Source organism: Leptodactylus fuscus, chromosome 4 (assembly GCF_031893055.1).
Source record: "Leptodactylus fuscus isolate aLepFus1 chromosome 4, aLepFus1.hap2, whole genome shotgun sequence".
NCBI classification, from domain to species: Eukaryota; Metazoa; Chordata; class Amphibia; order Anura; family Leptodactylidae; genus Leptodactylus; species Leptodactylus fuscus.
In genome coordinates this window covers 3,076,608-3,096,532 of record NC_134268.1, presented here as the reverse complement: position 1 = coordinate 3,096,532, position 19,925 = coordinate 3,076,608, and the positions used below count along the sequence as shown (strand labels likewise).

Genomic DNA, 19,925 nt, shown 5'->3' with positions numbered 1-19,925 from the left:
TGTTTCTCTTCTGTTACCCATGGTTATCTCTAAAGAAACACGTGCAGTCATCATTGCTCTGCACAAAAATGGCCTAACAGGGAAGAGTATCGCAGCTAGAAAGATTGCACCTCAGTCACCAATCTATCGCATCATCAAGAACTTCAAGGAGAGAGGATCCATTGTTGGCAAAATGGCTCCAGGGCGCCCAAGAAAGACCAGCAAGCGCCAGGACCGTCTCTTAAAAGTGTTTCAGCTGCAGGATCGGGCTACCAGCAGTGCAGAGCTTGCTCAGGAATGGCAGCAGGCAGGTGTGAGTGCATCTGCACGCACTGTGAGGCGGAGACTCTTGGAGCAAGGCCTGGTCTCAAGGAGGGCAGCAAAGAAGCCACTTCTCTCCAGAAAAAACATCAGAGACAGACTGATATTCTGCAGAAGGTCCAGGGAGTGACGGCTGAGGACTGGGTGAAAGTCATTTTCTCTGATGAATCCCCTTTTCGATTGTTTGGGACATCTGGAGAACAGCTTATTGGGAGAAGAGGAGGTGAGCGCTACCACCAGTCTTGTCTCATGCCAACTGTAAAGCATCCGGAAACCATTCATGTGTGGGGTGGCTTCTCAGCCAAGGGAATCGGCTCTCTCACAGTCTTACCTAAAAACACAGCCATGAATAAAGAATGGGACCAGAATGTCCTCCAAGATCAACTTCTCCCAACCGTCCAGAGCAGTTTGGCCACCAACAATGCCTTCTCCAGCATGATGGAGCACCTTGCCATAAAGCAAAGGGGAGAACTAAATGGCTCAGGGAACAAAACAGAGAGATTTTGGGTCCATGGCCTGGAAACTCCCCAGATCTTAATCCCATTGAGAACTTGTGGTCAATCATCAAGAGACGGGTGGCCAAACAAAAACCTACAAATTCTGACAAAATGCAAGCATTGATTGTGCAAGAATGGACGGCTATCAGTCAGGATTTGGTCCAGAAGGTGATTGAGAGCTGCCAGGGAGAATTGCAGAGGTCCTGAAGAAGAAGAAGGGGCAACACTGCAAATATTACACCGCTGCACTAACTCCTTCTATCTGTCACTATAAGCTTTTATTACTCCGAATATGATTGCAATTCTATCTCTGTATGTGATAAAAACATCTGACAAACACACAGAAACCAGAGGGAGCAGATCATGTGACAAGAGGAGATTTGTGGCAGTCTCAGAACTTTTGGCCATGACTGCACAGTGACCATATAGTGGTATATACCGGCTCTACACAGGGCTCTGCAGACAGTATACAGTGACAGTATAGTGGTATATACCGGCTCTACACAGGGCTCTGCAGACAGACAGTATAGTGGTATATACCGGCTCTACACAGGGCTCTGCAGACAGTATACAGTGACAGTATAGTGGTATATACGGGCTCTGCGGACCATTTAGGTGAATGTCACCATACCGGTGATGTCTCTGACTAATCCATCACATTCCCGTGTCTTCCGTCCAGACCGCCGTCACCGCGTCTCCCAGCTGTGACTTCTCTCACAGACATCTTTGGCTCCTCACTTTTCCTCTGCCCCCCATTGTCCTCCCCTATATAAAGTCCCATCCTGCTGCTATCCCAACTATAAAATATAGATATACTAGCCTCTGCCCACAACTTCGTTGCCGTCGATGACCTGCCTATATTCAGCAAATTGCTACCGTCCATGGTTTGCCTGCTCCGGCGTTTCGGCTGTCCTGCTGCTGAACTTGTTCCACGCGCTGTCCCTGTGATTGTTCCGGCATCTGAGCAGCTCGCTGGGACGCCATATAATGAGCGTGTTATTGGCGCCGATGATCCTCGTCAGCTCCGCTTGAGGAGAACTCTGTGACTTCTGGCTCCTTAATAGATCTCGTATGTGACAAATTAGATTTTCTTTTTCCCGCCATGTTTAATATTAACAAACTGACAATGTGGAGTAAAGGTGATTCCCCTCCAGTGTGTCAGCACTGCCTGGAGCAGATCAGATAATATGCAGATGCTTGTACACAATGGACTGAGGGTTAGATAGAGAGATAACAGACCTGGGACCTGAGATAAGCGGCTGCAGGAGCAGTGTAATATAGTATGTGACCATAAATCCAGAACAGTAGTGAAGCCATGTCATGTACCAGGATACAAAGTATCCAGAACAGTAGTGAAGCCATGTACCAGGATACATATAATGTGATATAACGCGTTGTGGTTCCGTTGTAGTGTCTCAGTGAAGGATCTGAAGGCTCTGCTGCCCCAGGTCAACTACCGTGTGCCCAATATGAGGTTCCTGCGCGATAAACTGCAGGTAAGTGACAGCGCTCAGGAGGAGTCCGCCATCATGGTGTGTGCATGTCCCTAGAGACAAAGAGGGGCTAATGCCCAGCACCAGGATCAGGAAAAGTAGTACTGTGCACTGTCCATACACATAGACTAGGACAGCTCCTATGTATTATACCCAGCACCAGGATCAGGAGAAGTAGTACTGTGCACTGTCCATACACATAGACTAGGACAGCTCCTATGTATTATACCCAGCACCAGGATCAGGAGAAGTAGTACTGTGCACTGTCCATACACATAGACTAGGACAGCTCCTATGTATTATACCCAGCACCAGGATCAGGAGAAGTAGTACTGTGCACTGTCCATACACATAGACTAGGACAGCTCCTATGTATTATACCCCTCACCAGGATCAGGAGAAGTAGTACTGTGCACTGTCCATACACATAGACTAGGACAGCTCCTATGTATTATACCCAGCACCAGGATCAGGAGAAGTAGTACTGTGCACTGTCCATACACATAGACTAGGACAGCTCCTATGTATTATACCCCGCACCAGGATCAGGAGAAGTAGTACTGTGCACTGTCCATACACATAGACTAGGACAGCTCCTATGTATTATACCCCGCACCAGGACCAGGAGAAGTAGTACTGTGCACTGTCCATACACATAGACTAGGACAGCTCCTATGTATTATACCCCTCACCAGGACCAGGAGAAGTAGTACTGTGCACTGTCCATACACATAGACTAGGACAGCTCCTATGTATTATACCCCTCACCAGGATCAGGAGAAGTAGTACTGTGCACTATCCATACACATAGACTAGGACAGCTCCTATGTATTATACCCCTCACCAGGATCAGGAGAAGTAGTACTGTGCACTGACCATACACATATACTAGGACAGCTCCTATGTATTATACCCCTCACCAGGATCAGGAGAAGTAGTACTGTGCACTGACCATACACATATACTAGGACAGCTCCTATGTATTATACCCAGCACCAGGATCAGGAGAAGTAGTACTGTGCACTGTCCATACACATAGACTAGGACAGCTCCTATGTATTATACCCAGCACCAGGATCAGGGGAAGTAGTACTGTGCACTGTCCATACACATAGACTAGGACAGCTCCTATGTATTATACCCCGCACCAGGATCAGGGGAAGTAGTACTGTGCACTGTCCATACACATAGACTAGGACAGCTCCTATGTATTATACCCAGCACCAGGATCAGGAGAAGTAGTACTGTGCACTGTCCATACACATAGACTAGGACAGCTCCTATGTATTATACCCAGCACCAGGATCAGGAGAAGTAGTACTGTGCACTGTCCATACACATAGACTAGGACAGCTCCTATGTATTATACCCCGCACCAGGATCAGGAGAAGTAGTACTGTGCACTGTCCATACACATAGACTAGGACAGCTCCTATGTATTATACCCAGCACCAGGATCAGGAGAAGTAGTACTGTGCACTGTCCATACACATATACTAGGACAGCTCCTATGTATTATACCCAGCACCAGGATCAGGGGAAGTAGTACTGTGCACTGTCCATACACATAGACTAGGACAGCTCCTATGTATTATACCCCGCACCAGGATCAGGGGAAGTAGTACTGTGCACTGTCCATACACATAGACTAGGACAGCTCCTATGTATTATACCCCGCACCAGGATCAGGAGAAGTAGTACTGTGCACTATCCATACACATAGACTAGGACAGCTCCTATGTATTATACCCCGCACCAGGATCAGGAGAAGTAGTACTGTGCACTGTCCATTCACATAGACTAGGACAGCTCCTATGTATTATACCCAGCACCAGGATCAGGGGAAGTAGTACTGTGCACTGTCCATACTCAAAGACTAGGACAGCTCCTATGTATTATACCCAGCACCAGGATCAGGGGAAGTAGTACTGTGCACTGTCCATACACATAGACTAGGACAGCTCCTATGTATTATACCCCATACCAGGATCAGGAGAAGTAGTACTGTGCACTGTCCATACACATAGACTAGGACAGCTCCTATGTATTATACCCAGCACCAGGATCAGGAGAAGTAGTACTGTGCACTGTCCATTCACATAGACTAGGACAGCTCCTATGTATTATACCCAGCACCAGGATCAGGAGAAGTAGTACTGTGCACTGTCCATTCACATAGACTAGGACAGCTCCTATGTATTATACCCCTCACCAGGATCAGGAGAAGTAGTACTGTGCACTGTCCATTCACATAGACTAGGACAGCTCCTATGTATTATACCCAGCACCAGGACCAGGAGAAGTAGTACTGTGCACTGTCCATTCACATAGACTAGGACAGCTCCTATGTATTATACCCCGCACCAGGATCAGAAGTAGTACTGTGCACTGTCCATACACATAGACTAGGACAGCTCCTATGTATTATACCCCGCACCAGGACCAGGAGAAGTAGTACTGTGCACTATCCATACACATAGACTAGGACAGCTCCTATGTATTATACCCCGCACCAGGACCAGGAGAAGTAGTACTGTGCACTGTCCATACACATAGACTAGGACAGCTCCTATGTATTATACCCCGCACCAGGACCAGGAGAAGTAGTACTGTGCACTATCCATACACATAGACTAGGACAGCTCCTATGTATTATACCCCGCACCAGGATCAGGAGAAGTAGTACTGTGCACTGTCCATACACATAGACTAGGACAGCTCCTATGTATTATACCCTGCACCAGGACCAGGAGAAGTAGTACTGTGCACTATCCATACACATAGACTAGGACAGCTCCTATGTATTATACCCTGCACCAGGACCAGGAGAAGTAGTACTGTGCACTGTCCATACACATAGACTAGGACAGCTCCTATGTATTATACCCAGCACCAGGATCAGGAGAAGTAGTACTGTGCACTATCCATACACATAGACTAGGACAGCTCCTATGTATTATACCCAGCACCAGGATCAGGAGAAGTAGTACTGTGCACTGTCCATACACATAGACTAGGACAGCTCCTATGTATTATACCCTGCACCAGGACCAGGAGAAGTAGTACTGTGCACTGTCCATACACATAGACTAGGACAGCTCCTATGTATTATACCCAGCACCAGGATCAGGAGAAGTAGTACTGTGCACTATCCATTCACATAGACTAGGACAGCTCCTATGTATTATACCCCTCACCAGGACCAGGAGAAGTAGTACTGTGCACTGTCCATTCACATAGACTAGGACAGCTCCTATGTATTATACCCAGCACCAGGACCAGGAGAAGTAGTACTGTGCACTGTCCATTCACATAGACTAGGACAGCTCCTATGTATTATACCCCGCACCAGGATCAGAAGTAGTACTGTGCACTGTCCATACACATAGACTAGGACAGCTCCTATGTATTATACCCTGCACCAGGACCAGGAGAAGTAGTACTGTGCACTGTCCATTCACATAGACTAGGACAGCTCCTATGTATTATACCCAGCACCAGGATCAGGAGAAGTAGTACTGTGCACTGTCCATACACATAGACTAGGACAGCTCCTATGTATTATACCCTGCACCAGGACCAGGAGAAGTAGTACTGTGCACTGTCCATACACATAGACTAGGACAGCTCCTATGTATTATACCCTGCACCAGGATCAGGAGAAGTAGTACTGTGCACTGTCCATACACATAGACTAGGACAGCTCCTATGTATTATACCCTGCACCAGGATCAGGAGAAGTAGTACTGTGCACTGTCCATACACATAGACTAGGACAGCTCCTATGTATTATACCCCGCACCAGGATCAGGAGAAGTAGTACTGTGCACTGTCCATACACATAGACTAGGACAGCTCCTATCTATTATACCCCGCACCAGGATCAGGAGAAGTAGTACTGTGCACTGTCCATACACATAGACTAGGACAGCTCCTATGTATTATACCCCGCACCAGGATCAGGAGAAGTAGTACTGTGCACTGTCCATACACATAGACTAGGACAGCTCCTATGTATTATACCCCTCACCAGGACCAGGAGAAGTAGTACTGTGCACTGTCCATACACATAGACTAGGACAGCTCCTATGTATTATACCCCGCACCAGGACCAGGAGAAGTAGTACTGTGCACTGTCCATACACATAGACTAGGACAGCTCCTATGTATTATACCCCGCACCAGGATCAGGAGAAGTAGTACTGTGCACTGTCCATACACATAGACTAGGACAGCTCCTATGTATTATACCCAGCACCAGGATCAGGAGAAGTAGTACTGTGCACTGTCCATACACATAGACTAGGACAGCTCCTATGTATTATACCCCGCACCAGGATCAGGAGAAGTAGTACTGTGCACTGTCCATACACATAGACTAGGACAGCTCCTATGTATTATACCCCGCACCAGGATCAGGAGAAGTAGTACTGTGCACTGTCCATACACATAGACTAGGACAGCTCCTATGTATTATACCCAGCACCAGGATCAGGAGAAGTAGTACTGTGCACTGTCCATACACATAGACTAGGACAGCTCCTATGTATTATACCCCTCACCAGGACCAGGAGAAGTAGTACTGTGCACTGTCCATACACATAGACTAGGACAGCTCCTATGTATTATACCCCGCACCAGGATCAGGAGAAGTAGTACTGTGCACTGTCCATACACATAGACTAGGACAGCTCCTATGTATTATACCCCGCACCAGGATCAGGAGAAGTAGTACTGTGCACTATCCATACACATAGACTAGGACAGCTCCTATGTATTATACCCAGCACCAGGATCAGGAGAAGTAGTACTGTGCACTGTCCATACACATAGACTAGGACAGCTCCTATGTATTATACCCCTCACCAGGATCAGGAGAAGTAGTACTGTGCACTATCCATACACATAGACTAGGACAGCTCCTATGTATTATACCCCGCACCAGGATCAGGAGAAGTAGTACTGTGCACTGTCCATACACATAGACTAGGACAGCTCCTATGTATTATACCCCTCACCAGGACCAGGAGAAGTAGTACTGTGCACTGTCCATACACATAGACTAGGACAGCTCCTATGTATTATACCCCGCACCAGGATCAGGGGAAGTAGTACTGTGCACTGTCCATACACATAGACTAGGACAGCTCCTATGTATTATACCCCGCACCAGGATGAGGAGAAGTAGTACTGTGCACTGTCCATACACATAGACTAGGACAGCTCCTATGTATTATACCCCGCACCAGGATCAGGAGAAGTAGTACTGTGCACTGTCGATAGTTGTACTGTGCCTTGAGCCCACTTGATAACACAATGGGGTGATTACGCTTGGCGTACGGCCGCGTCGTCTTTCTGTCTGGAGCCCGTGGATTCGGTAGTAATATTCCGGGAGCGGGTGCAGCGAGTGACCCCCTGTGACCCCACCCCAGGGAATGGTTATCACAGCGTTTCTCCCAATATTGTTTTCGGAGCATTAGCGGGGTGAATGGTCTCCATTTATCGCCATGGCACCACGTGACGGTTTCTGCAGCTGTCGCTGTACCCGCCGCTCACACCCCGGCCGTCCTCCCCTCTCGTATTCGGGGGTGACATGCAGACAATGTGAATAATGACTTTTGGTATTAACCTCTTCCCTTCCCCAGGAGATCGAGGCCCGCAGCGAGCTCAGCTTCACGCACTTCTTCCTCTTCTACAAGAACCTGATGTTTGACGCTCAGAAGTCGGTAAGTGTCTGTGGCATTAGGATGCGGCGGCGGTGATGGCGTTCGCGCCTCCTCCACCTCCCCGGACAGTCAGGCTGAATGTTAATGTAGTCTCATGGACAATAACTGATTGTGTCGCTGCCAGTGGCAGGGCGACTGTTTATTGGCACGTGGGAGCGAGAACTGGAGCCCGGCCATCACAACCAATACCTTACAGATTCACACCATCCGATAGTCTGACACTCCTGGTAATCCGACATCTCCAATAGGGAATTCTGGGGTGTCACCCGGTATATTCAGGGGGTGCATACAGAGGACAGGCCTGGTCTGTGTGTGTGCCAGGGCTGCCCTCACTGATTCTGATTGTCGCCATCCTCTAGCCACGCTTCTGTCAGTGCATGAGGACGGTACTGGCAGTGGATGAAAAACCTGCAATGTAACAAATCTATACAGTGTAACCAATCCTGATACAACCTGCGCTGATACATTGTAACAAATCTATACAGTGTCACCAATCCTGATACAACCTACACTGATACATTGTAACAAATCTATCCACTGTAACCAATCTTGATACAACCTGCGGTGATACATTGTAACAAATGTATGCAGTGTAACCAATCCTGATACAACCTGCGCTGATACATTGTAACAAATGTATGCAGTGTAACCAATCCTGATACAACCTGCGCTGATACATTGTAACAAATGTATGCAGTGTAACCAATCCTGATACAACCTGCGGTGATACATTGTAACAAATCTATCCACTGTAACCAATCTTGATACAACCTGCGGTGATACATTGTAACAAATGTATGCAGTGTAACCAATCCTAATACAACCTGCGCTGGTACATTGTAACAAATTTATGCAGTGTAACCAATCCTGATACAACCTGCGCTGAAACATTGTAACATATCTATGAAGTGTAACCAATCCTAATACAACCTGAACTGATACATTGTAACAAATGGACAGGACAGGTGGGAGATCTCTGCTACTTATGTCTTTATCATTGTCTTCAATAGTGGCCCTGGGTCTGTGCAATGGCAGGAGTCTGTGTGGGAATAGTCTGATGGGAGGAGCATGTGCGATAGGAGGAGTCTGTGATGGGAGGAGTCTGTGTGATGGGAGGAGTCTATGTCATGGGCAGGGTTATTGTATAGACTATAATTCCTTTATTTCCTCTGTGATTCCAGATCATTGAGCAGCTCGAGTTGTCGTTCCCGTTACGGTGAGTCACAGATGGTTGTCTGCGGCCTGCTATTACTCCATGACGTCTACAGTATGGAGGCGAGAAGAGTGATGAGGAATAACAATGTGATACATGACACATACTAGTGAGACATATGAAGTCACACGCAATACACAGAACATTCTAGTGAGACATATGGAGTCACACGCAGTACACAGAACATTCTAGTGAGAAATATGAAGTCACACGCAGAGTACAGAACATTCTAGTGAGAAATATGAAGTCACACGCAGTACACAGAACATTCTAGTGAGACATATGGAGTCACACGCAGTACACAGAACATTCTAGTGAGACATATGGAGTCACACGCAGTACACAGAACATTCTAGTGAGACATATGGAGTCACACGCAGTACACAGAACATTCTAGTGAGAAATATGGAGTCACACGCAGTACACAGAACATTCTAGTGAGAAATATGGAGTCACACGCAGTACACAGAACATTCTAGTGAGAAATATGAAGTCACACGCAGTACACAGAACATTCTAGTGAGAAATATGAAGTCACACGCAGTACACAGAACATTCTAGTGAGAAAGATGGAGTCACACGCAGTACACAGAACATTCTAGTGAGAAATATGGAGTCACACGCAGTACACAGAACATTCTAGTGAGAAATATGAAGTCACACGCAGTACACAGAACATTCTAGTGAGAAAGATGAAGTCACACGCAGTACACAGAACATTCTAGTGAGAAAGATGGAGTCACACGCAGTACACAGAACATTCTAGTGAGAAATATGAAGTCACACGCAGTACACAGAACATTCTAGTGAGAAAGATGAAGTCACACGCAGTACACAGAACATTCTAGTGAGAAAGATGAAGTCACACGCAGTACACAGAACATTCTAGTGAGAAAGATGGAGTCACACGCAGTACACAGAACATTCTAGTGAGAAAGATGGAGTCACACACAGTACACAGAACATTCTAGTGAGAAATATCAAGTCACACGCAGTACACAGAACATTCTAGTGAGAAATATGAAGTCACACACAGTACACAGAACATTCTAGTGAGAAATATGAAGTCACACACAGTACACAGAACATTCTAGTGAGAAATATGAAGTCACACACAGTACACAGTACATTCTAGTGAGGAATATGAAGTCACACGCAGTACACAGAACATTCTAGAGAGAAATATGAAGTCACACGCAGTACACAGAACATTCTAGAGAGAAATATTCTGGTTGCCAATGTACAATACAGAGAACATTCTACTTGCTAGTATAAAGATGTAAAGAACAGTCTTGAGCAGTGTAGTGGACAGTATATAGTACAGAGAGCAGTGTAGTAGACAGTGTAGGGTACAGAGAGCAGTGTAGTAGACAGTGTAGGGTACAGAGAGCAGTGTAGTAGACAGTGTAGGGTACAGAGAGCAGTGTAGTAGACAGTGTAGGGTACAGAGAGCAGTGTAGTGGACAGTATATAGTACAGAGAGCAGTCTAGTAGACAGTATATGTAGAAGAAAAAAAAGAAAGCTTATAGCTTACCACCTTCCTTTGGCTTGTCGATTTCAAGTAACCTGGGTGCACGATCCAAACCTCAGACTAAGGCTTGTGTATAGGTACAGACAAAATGAATTGATAGAAGGATCCGCTCTACCAGGAATATTTCTTTAAAAAATAACTTTTAATCCATAATGATTAAAAAACACTCCATAGACAGGAACAAAAGTGCAAAAGTAGGAAAAAAGTGATTAAAACCGCATAGGTTTCATTGTGGCTGACATGTTTCGACACGTCTGTGTCTTACTCATAGCCCAATCTAGAGTCTACTGACCGACCAAAACCTTTTTAAAGGCTGAAAACACGATTATCCACCTTACAATAACACCTGATCAAAATTAGTCCAAAGCACAAGTTAACCCTCAAAACTGCTATTATGTTTATCATGAACGACACTTTCAACTAACAATTTCACTAAATTGAATTAAAACTACAATATTCACCCATATATATACAAAAACAATATTACCGCATTTACAGTGTTACAACGATAAAGCTATATATAAATCCATTAACCCACATAGTTCCAAAGGGTAGACAGCCCATGATCAAAGTGGTGTGTTGGTATAAGACCTTATTCACACACTGACGATAGTTCAAGCAATGAAACTATTTGTAAAGATACAAAAGCTGCAACCTCCCAAGGTCAGCACCTTAATTCCAAGGGGTTAAACAAAAACACCCAATTGTTGTATATTCAATTTAGCTCAAGATTCTGGGACCAAGTGGGTTATGTTAGAATCATATATCACCATACAATTCATGCACTTACGAAATTACAAAGAATCATGTGGCCTTAAAATATATATCTCATAATCAATATATTTATGAATAGCAGATAATACAAAATCCAAATACTATGCTCAGAGCGGTAATCCGCATAAGGAGAACTAATTTAGAGCCATGTTCACATATTCACGACTATATATATAGCTTTTTTGGCTTTTACACTTTATCTCATAGCCAATATATTCATGAAAAATAAATAGCACAAGGTCCAAATACTATATCTAAAACAATACATCAGAAGACTAGTCTAGAGCCATGTTCACATATTTGCGATTATATATATAACTTTTACTTTTACGTTTAACTTTTACTTTTCAACATAGTACAGAAAGTATAGACTTTTTAGATATCACTTTAAAGGGTTTACCGGACACAGGAGAAGTGGTGACTTCTTTGTATAGAAAATCTACATCGGGCAACGGTGTCCTCAGGGCGTCCAGTAGCCACACTAAAAGTACCATCAAGGGTATCCCCGTGGGGGAGCTGATACGAGCGAAGAGAGTTTGCAGCAATTCAAACGATTATCACAAGAACCAAAAAGACATTACCAAACGCCTAGCCCAGAGAGGTTATCCTAGCTGGATGACCAAAAGAGCTATGGAGAAAGTTAATAGAAGAAGCAGAGAGGAACTTCTGTCAGATAAAAAACCAGAGAAGTATAGTGAAGCCTCACCATTGGTCTTCTCGACTCCTTATAGTTTAGAGTTTCCAGAAATACGCAAAATTATCCAAAAAAATCTCCCGATTCTAGAAATGGATAGCTTGACCAATCAAGTTTTACAGTCGGGAGTACATTATGTGGCAAGAAGGGGAGGTACTTTGGGTAACCAATTAGCACCCAGTTTTTTATTACCACAGGCTACTAATACAGAAAAAAATCCGAATAAAGGCTCTGTAAAGTGCCTAAAACCAAAGTGCAAAACTTGTAAGTACACATATAACATCAAAGAACTAACCAGTTGTGCAACCCAATATAGACATCTGCACAATTCCCTGATTGACTGTAATTCATCTTATAGTGTCTATTGCATCAGATGTACACTGTGCAACCTGGACTATGTGGGGAGCACTACCCGATTACTCAAGACCAGAATCCAGGAACATGTGAGGGATAGATCCAAGTTAGTTACTGACAACATCTCAGGTGCGTCTAGGCACTTTGCCAGTGTTCACAAGGGCTGCACAGATTCATTTCGATTTTGGGGAATTGAAAAAATAGAAGCAGGACATAGAGGAGGGGATATTAAGAAAGTTTTACACAAAAAAGAAGCCCTCTGGATCCTCAGATTCGGCAGTAGACATCCTGCAGGAATGAATTCCAAATATGATTTGGCTTTAATTTATTAGCTTCCTAAAGGAGGTAAAGAAATAAAAAGAAAAGGAAAATAGAATTATTATTTTTTTTTTTTTTTGCTTTGCTAAAAGTAAAAAAAGCAATGGTGCATACCATTGCTAAAATAAATATCCTAAAATAATGTTAACACCTTTAGAGGGTTTTATTTAGACATAGAGAATTATTGGGAGCTATTTAATTCATTAAAACTTAAAAGTCAAAATTATATATATATATATAATCGCAAATATGTGAACATGGCTCTAGACTAGTCTTCTGATGTATTGTTTTAGATATAGTATTTGGACCTTGTGCTATTTATTTTTCATGAATATATTGGCTATGAGATAAAGTGTAAAAGCCAAAAAAGCTATATATATAGTCGTGAATATGTGAACATGGCTCTAAATTAGTTCTCCTTATGCGGATTACCGCTCTGAGCATAGTATTTGGATTTTGTATTATCTGCTATTCATAAATATATTGATTATGAGATATATATTTTAAGGCCACATGATTCTTTGTAATTTCGTAAGTGCATGAATTGTATGGTGATATATGATTCTAACATAACCCACTTGGTCCCAGAATCTTGAGCTAAATTGAATATACAACAATTGGGTGTTTTTGTTTAACCCCTTGGAATTAAGGTGCTGACCTTGGGAGGTTGCAGCTTTTGTATCTTTACAAATAGTTTCATTGCTTGAACTATCGTCAGTGTGTGAATAAGGTCTTATACCAACACACCACTTTGATCATGGGCTGTCTACCCTTTGGAACTATGTGGGTTAATGGATTTATATATAGCTTTATCGTTGTAACACTGTAAATGCGGTAATATTGTTTTTGTATATATATGGGTGAATATTGTAGTTTTAATTCAATTTAGTGAAATTGTTAGTTGAAAGTGTCGTTCATGATAAACATAATAGCAGTTTTGAGGGTTAACTTGTGCTTTGGACTAATTTTGATCAGGTGTTATTGTAAGGTGGATAATCGTGTTTTCAGCCTTTAAAAAGGTTTTGGTCGGTCAGTAGACTCTAGATTGGGCTATGAGTAAGACACAGACGTGTCGAAACATGTCAGCCACAATGAAACCTATGCGGTTTTAATCACTTTTTTCCTACTTTTGCACTTTTGTTCCTGTCTATGGAGTGTTTTTTAATCATTATGGATTAAAAGTTATTTTTTAAAGAAATATTCCTGGTAGAGCGGATCCTTCTATCAATTCATTTTGTCTGTACCTAGACCGTATATGGTACAGAGAGCAGTCTAGTGGACAGTATATGGTACAGAGAGCAGTCTAGTGGACAGTATACGGTACAGAGGGCAGTCTAGTAGACAGTATATGGTACAGAGAGCAGTCTAGTGGACAGTATATGGTACAGAGAGCAGTCTATTAGACAGTATAGTGTAGAGAGAGCAGTCTAGTAGACAGTATATGGTACAGAGAGCAGTCTAGTGGACAGTATACGGTACAGAGAGCAGTCTATTAGACAGTATAGTGTAGAGAGGGCAGTCTAGTAGACAGTATATGGTACAGAGAGCAGTCTAGTGGACAGTATACGGTACAGAGAGCAGTCTATTAGACAGTATAGTGTAGAGAGAGCAGTCTAGTGGACAGTATACGGTACAGAGAGCAGTCTATTAGACAGTATAGTGTAGAGAGAGCAGTCTAGTGGACAGTATACGGTACAGAGAGCAGTCTATTAGACAGTATAGTGTAGAGAGAGCAGTCTAGTAGACAGTATACGGTACAGAGAGCAGTCTATTAGACAGTATAGTGTAGAGAGGGCAGTCTAGTAGACAGTATATGGTACAGAGAGCAGTCTAGTGGACAGTATACGGTACAGAGAGCAGTCTATTAGACAGTATAGTGTAGAGAGAGCAGTCTAGTGGACAGTATACGGTACAGAGAGCAGTCTATTAGACAGTATAGTGTAGAGAGAGCAGTCTAGTGGACAGTATACGGTACAGAGAGCAGTCTATTAGACAGTATAGTGTAGAGAGAGCAGTCTAGTAGACAGTATATGGTACAGAGAGCAGTCTAGTAGACAGTATATGGTACAGAGAGCAGTGTAGTGGACAGTATATAGTACAGCGAGCAGTCTAATATATATATATGATGTTATTACAATCCACTTGTTTCCCCCAGGAATGTTGATCGTCCTTCGCTGTGTCAGATCTCCATGTACGACTTTCAGCGATTCCTTCAGTTTGATCAGAAGGTAAGACATGTATTATACGGGCGGGTGGTCTGCACTACTGAATGCTGCCCCCCCCCCCCCCACTGACTCTGACATGTCATGTGATTAATATGTTCTTCTTTCAGGAAGTTTGGGCAAGTGACCTCGGTAAAGTGAGGGAATATCTATGCAGTTACTTACGAGACACTGATGTGGAGATGTCAGAACCAGTGCTGCAGCTGGACGAGGTGAGTCTGGGCCGAAGCAGAGACATACAGAAGGGGATACACGGTGCCAGATATATAGTGGGGCGATACACGGTGCCAGATATACAGTGGGGCGATATCTGGTGCCAGATATATAGTGGGGCGATACACGGTGCCAGATATATAGTGGGGCGATACACGGTGCCAGATATACAGTGGGGCGATACACGGTGCCAGATATATAGTGGGGCGATACACGGTGCCAGATATACAGTGGGGCGATATCTGGTGCCAGATATATAGTGGGGCGATATCCGGTGCCAGATATACAGTGGGGCGATTCACGGTGCCAGATATACAGTGGGGCGATATCCGGTGCCAGATATACAGTGGGGCGATATCCGGTGCCAGATATATAGTGGGGTGATATCCGGTGCCAGATATACAGTGGGGCGATTCACGGTGCCAGATATACAGTGGGGCGATATCCGGTGCCAGAAATACAGTGGGGCGATATCCGGTGCCAGATATACAGTGGGGCGATATCCGGTGCCAGATATATAGTGGGGCGATATCCGGTGCCAGAAATACAGTGGGGCGATATCTGGTGCCAGATATATAGTGGGGCGATACACGGTGCCAGATATATAGTGGGGCGATACACGGTGCCAGATATACAGTGGGGCGATATCTGGTGCCAGATATATAGTGGGGCGATACATGGTGCCAGATATATAGTGGGGCGATACACGGTGCCAGATATACAGTGGGGCGATATCTGGTGCCAGATATATAGTGGGGCGATATCCGGTGCCAGATATACAGTGGGGCGATATCCGGTGCCAGATATATAGTGGGGCGATATCCGGTGCCAGATATATAGTGGGGCGATACACGGTGCCAGATATACAGTGGGGCGATATCCGGTGCCAGATATATAGTGGGGCGATATCCGGTGCCAGATATACAGAAGGGCTATACACGGTGCCAGATATACAGTGGGGCGATACACGGTGCCAGATATACAGTGGGGCGATATCCGGTGCCAGATATACAGTGGGGCGATATCCGGTGCCAGATATACAGTGGGGCGATATCCGGTGCCAGATATACAGTGGGGCGATATCCGGTGCCAGATATACAGTGGGGCGATAGCCGGTGCCAGATATACAGTGGGGCGATATCCGGTGCCAGATATACAGAAGGGGATACCCGGTGCCAGATATACAGAAGGGCGATACACGGTGCCAGATATACAGGGGGGCGATATCCGGTGCCAGATATATAGTGGGGCGATATCCGGTGCCAGATATACAGAAGGGGATACCCGGTGCCAGATATACAGAAGGGCGATACACGGTGCCAGATATACAGGGGGGCGATATCCGGTGCCAGATATACAGTGGGGCGATACACGGTGCCAGATATACAGTGGGGCGATACACGGTGCCAGATATACAGGAGGGGATACCTGGTGCACATATACAGTAGAGGGATACCTGGTCCCCGATATACAGCAGGGGGATAACCTAGCCGTAGTAATAATCCCGTTCCTGCACCCTGTACCCCAGTGATGTTACAGCCGAACACTTAAGATATTATGTTAGAGCAGAAGTCTGAGTGCAGCTTGGGATGTGACTGGAGTGTAAGATAAGAAGTGTACGTGCAGCTTTGGGTGTGACTGTAATTGCACAAGTGTCTCATCTGAGCACATTATACCTGGTCATTGGTTGTGTCCCCAATACCTGCCCCCCCCCCCATTACACATTGTTAGACATGGTGCATATAATCCCCGGTGTCAGTGTGCACTGATAGTATGGCTCTTCTCTAGCGCCCCCTGCTGATCACTTTCTCTTCTTGCACCTTCAGTTCCTGACCTATCTGTTCTCCAAAGAGAATTCAGTGATGGATTCCAAGTATGAGAGCGTGGCGCCCGAGGAGATGAGCTGCCCCCTGTCCCAGTACTGGATATCGTCCTCACACAACACGTAAGGCTGCTCAGGCTCAGGTGTACAGTCTGTTGGGGGGCAACAGCGCTGCAGGGTTTGTTACAGTGTGTCAGGACGCTCCTCCTTCATAAGCCCTTTCCAGAGAAGAAACACAAAGGGGGAAATATCCGCCCCTGCTCTGCGAGAGGAGGCCCCTGAGGGTCCGGGACTTCCTGGGACTGGTTTGTATGAGAAGTTTTGCAGAATTTTTCACCGCTGCTGACTCCTCAGTAATTGGTGTGAGGTAGGAGCTGGCGGGGCGGGGGGATTACACAATGTGTACGTGCCGCCATATTGTGACCCTGTAACCGTTCACTACTTCTGTCTATGGATCTGTCTGAGGGCTGTTATTTTGTGGGATCAGATGTGTCTGTGTTTGGTAATGTCTGACCCCGAAGCTACGTACAAATCCACATATGTGCAAAAATCTATGCAGGAAATCCTCACCGACCGGCGCAAGTTGTCATACATGTACATTCAGATCTTAGTGCAGGTGTTGGCGAGTATGAAGATACTTTATCGCCCTCGTGCTGTTTAGGGTGCAAAAGGTGGGGGTTAGTTGACAAGCATATGGTGCTGGCCGAGCCCTGACCTCTGTCTGACCTCCGTCTGACCTCTGTCTAACCTCCGTCTGACCTCTGTCTGACCTCTGTCTGACCTCCGTCTGACCTCTGTCTAACCTCCGTCTGACCTCCGTCTGACCTCTGTCTGACCTCTTCTGCTCTTTCGCAGGTATCTGACAGGTGATCAGTTCTCCAGCGAGTCCTCTTTAGAGGCGTACGCACGCTGCCTGCGCATGGGCTGCCGCTGCATCGAGTGTAAGTGTCCTCACCGTGACATCAGCAGATAGCGTAATAACCTGGCAGACAGGAGATACCCAGCGAATGAGAAGACTGTCCATCACCACCCCGGCGTCCGGCTACAATCCTAACTGCCCCAGCCACCACCTACAATCCTAGCCGCCCAGCCACCACCTACAATCCTAGCCGCCCAGCCACCACCTACAATCCTAGCCGCCCCGGCCACCACCTACAATCCTAGCCACTCAGCCACCACCTACAATCCTAGCCACCCAGCCACCACCTACAATCCTAGCTGCCCCGGCCACCACCTACAATCCTAGCCACCCAGCCACCACCTACAATCCTAGCCACCCAGCCACCACCTACAATCCTAGCCGCCCCGCCACCACCTACAATCCTAGCCACCCAGCCACCACCTACAACCCTAGCCGCCCAGCCACCACCTACAACCCTAACTGCCCCGGCCACCACCTACAATCCTAGCCACCGAGGCCACCACCTACAATCCTAGCTAACCCGGCCACCACCTACATTCCTAGCCGCCCCGGCCACCACCTACAATCCTAGCCGCCCCGGCCACCACCTACAATCCTAGCCACCCAGCCACCACCTACAATCCTAGCTGCCCCGGCCACCACCTACAACCCTAGCCATCCTGGCTACCACCTACAATCATAGCCATCCCAGCCACCACCTACAACCCTAGCCGCCCAGCCACCACTTACAATCCTAGCCACCGAGGCCACCACCTACAATCCTAGCTGCCCAGCCACCACCTACAATCCTAGCCGCCCCAGCCACCACCTACAATCCTAGCCGCCCAGCCACCACCTACAACCCTAGCCATCCTGGCTACCACCTACAATCCGAGCTGCCCCAGCCACCACCTACAATCCTAGCCGCCCAGCCACCACCTACAACCCTAGCCATCCTGGCTACCACCTACAATCCGAGCTGCCCCGGCCACCACCTACAATCTTAGCCACTCCAGCCACCACCTACAATCCTAGCCGCCCGGCCACCACTTACAATCCTAGCCATCTTGGCTACCACCTACAATCCTAGCCGCCACTGGAGGCCAGTGTGCAGAGTCCCTGCAGCGCCACCACAGGAGAGATGGATCATGACACAGTTCTCCGGATACCACTGATGTGTCCATGTAGTGTGCAGACATGTCGGGTCCTCCAGAGCAGGAGACCCTCTTTATAACCCCTTTAACCATCCCTCAATATCTTTTCTTGTCAATTAACCAGTGGACTGCTGGGATGGGCCGGACGACCTGCCGATCATCTACCACGGACATACTCTGACCTCCAAGATCAAGTTCCTGGACGTGCTGCACACCATTAAGGAGAACGCCTTTGTCACGTCAGAGTAAGGGCCCCTGATTGTCATGTGTAGGGTTATGGTCTGTGTGTAGGGTCCGGCATGGACTGAGGGTTTTGTGCCGCAGGTATCCGGTCATCCTGTCCATCGAGGACCATTGCAGCGTCATGCAGCAGAGGAACATGGCTTACTACTTCAAGAAGGTCTTCGGGGATATGCTGCTGACCAAGCCGGTGGACATCAACGCCGATGAGCTGCCATCCCCTAACCAGCTGAAGAAGAAGATCCTCATAAAGGTAAGAAGTGGGCGAAGTTTCAGGGGACACGTTACACGCGTGTGGCCGTGCTCTCACCTCAGGGTCCTTCTCTTTAGCACAAGAAGCTGGTGGAAGGAAACCTGTACGAGGAGGTGTCCACCGCCAGCTACTCCGAGAACGACATCAGCAACTCCATCAAGAACGGCATCTTATACCTGGAGGACCCCATAGACCACGTAGGTGCCCCATACATCACAC

At 46.3% G+C, this 19,925-nt stretch overlaps 1 protein-coding gene across 2 annotated transcripts in view; it reads left to right on the top strand.

Annotated features, from left to right (window-relative positions):
• Positions 1-19,925, top strand: part of LOC142200011 (1-phosphatidylinositol 4,5-bisphosphate phosphodiesterase gamma-1-like) — an 89,642-nt gene that overhangs the window by 29,493 nt on the left and 40,224 nt on the right. For both annotated transcript variants that reach the window (XM_075270003.1, XM_075270004.1), the window contains exons 5-14: positions 2,209-2,293; positions 7,936-8,016; positions 9,198-9,232; positions 15,057-15,129; positions 15,234-15,335; positions 17,163-17,281; positions 18,014-18,099; positions 19,338-19,458; positions 19,538-19,706; positions 19,784-19,903. In XM_075270003.1, the coding sequence (XP_075126104.1) occupies positions 2,209-2,293; positions 7,936-8,016; positions 9,198-9,232; positions 15,057-15,129; positions 15,234-15,335; positions 17,163-17,281; positions 18,014-18,099; positions 19,338-19,458; positions 19,538-19,706; positions 19,784-19,903 (991 nt within the window). The remainder of the gene's footprint in view (positions 1-2,208; positions 2,294-7,935; positions 8,017-9,197; positions 9,233-15,056; positions 15,130-15,233; positions 15,336-17,162; positions 17,282-18,013; positions 18,100-19,337; positions 19,459-19,537; positions 19,707-19,783; positions 19,904-19,925) is intronic.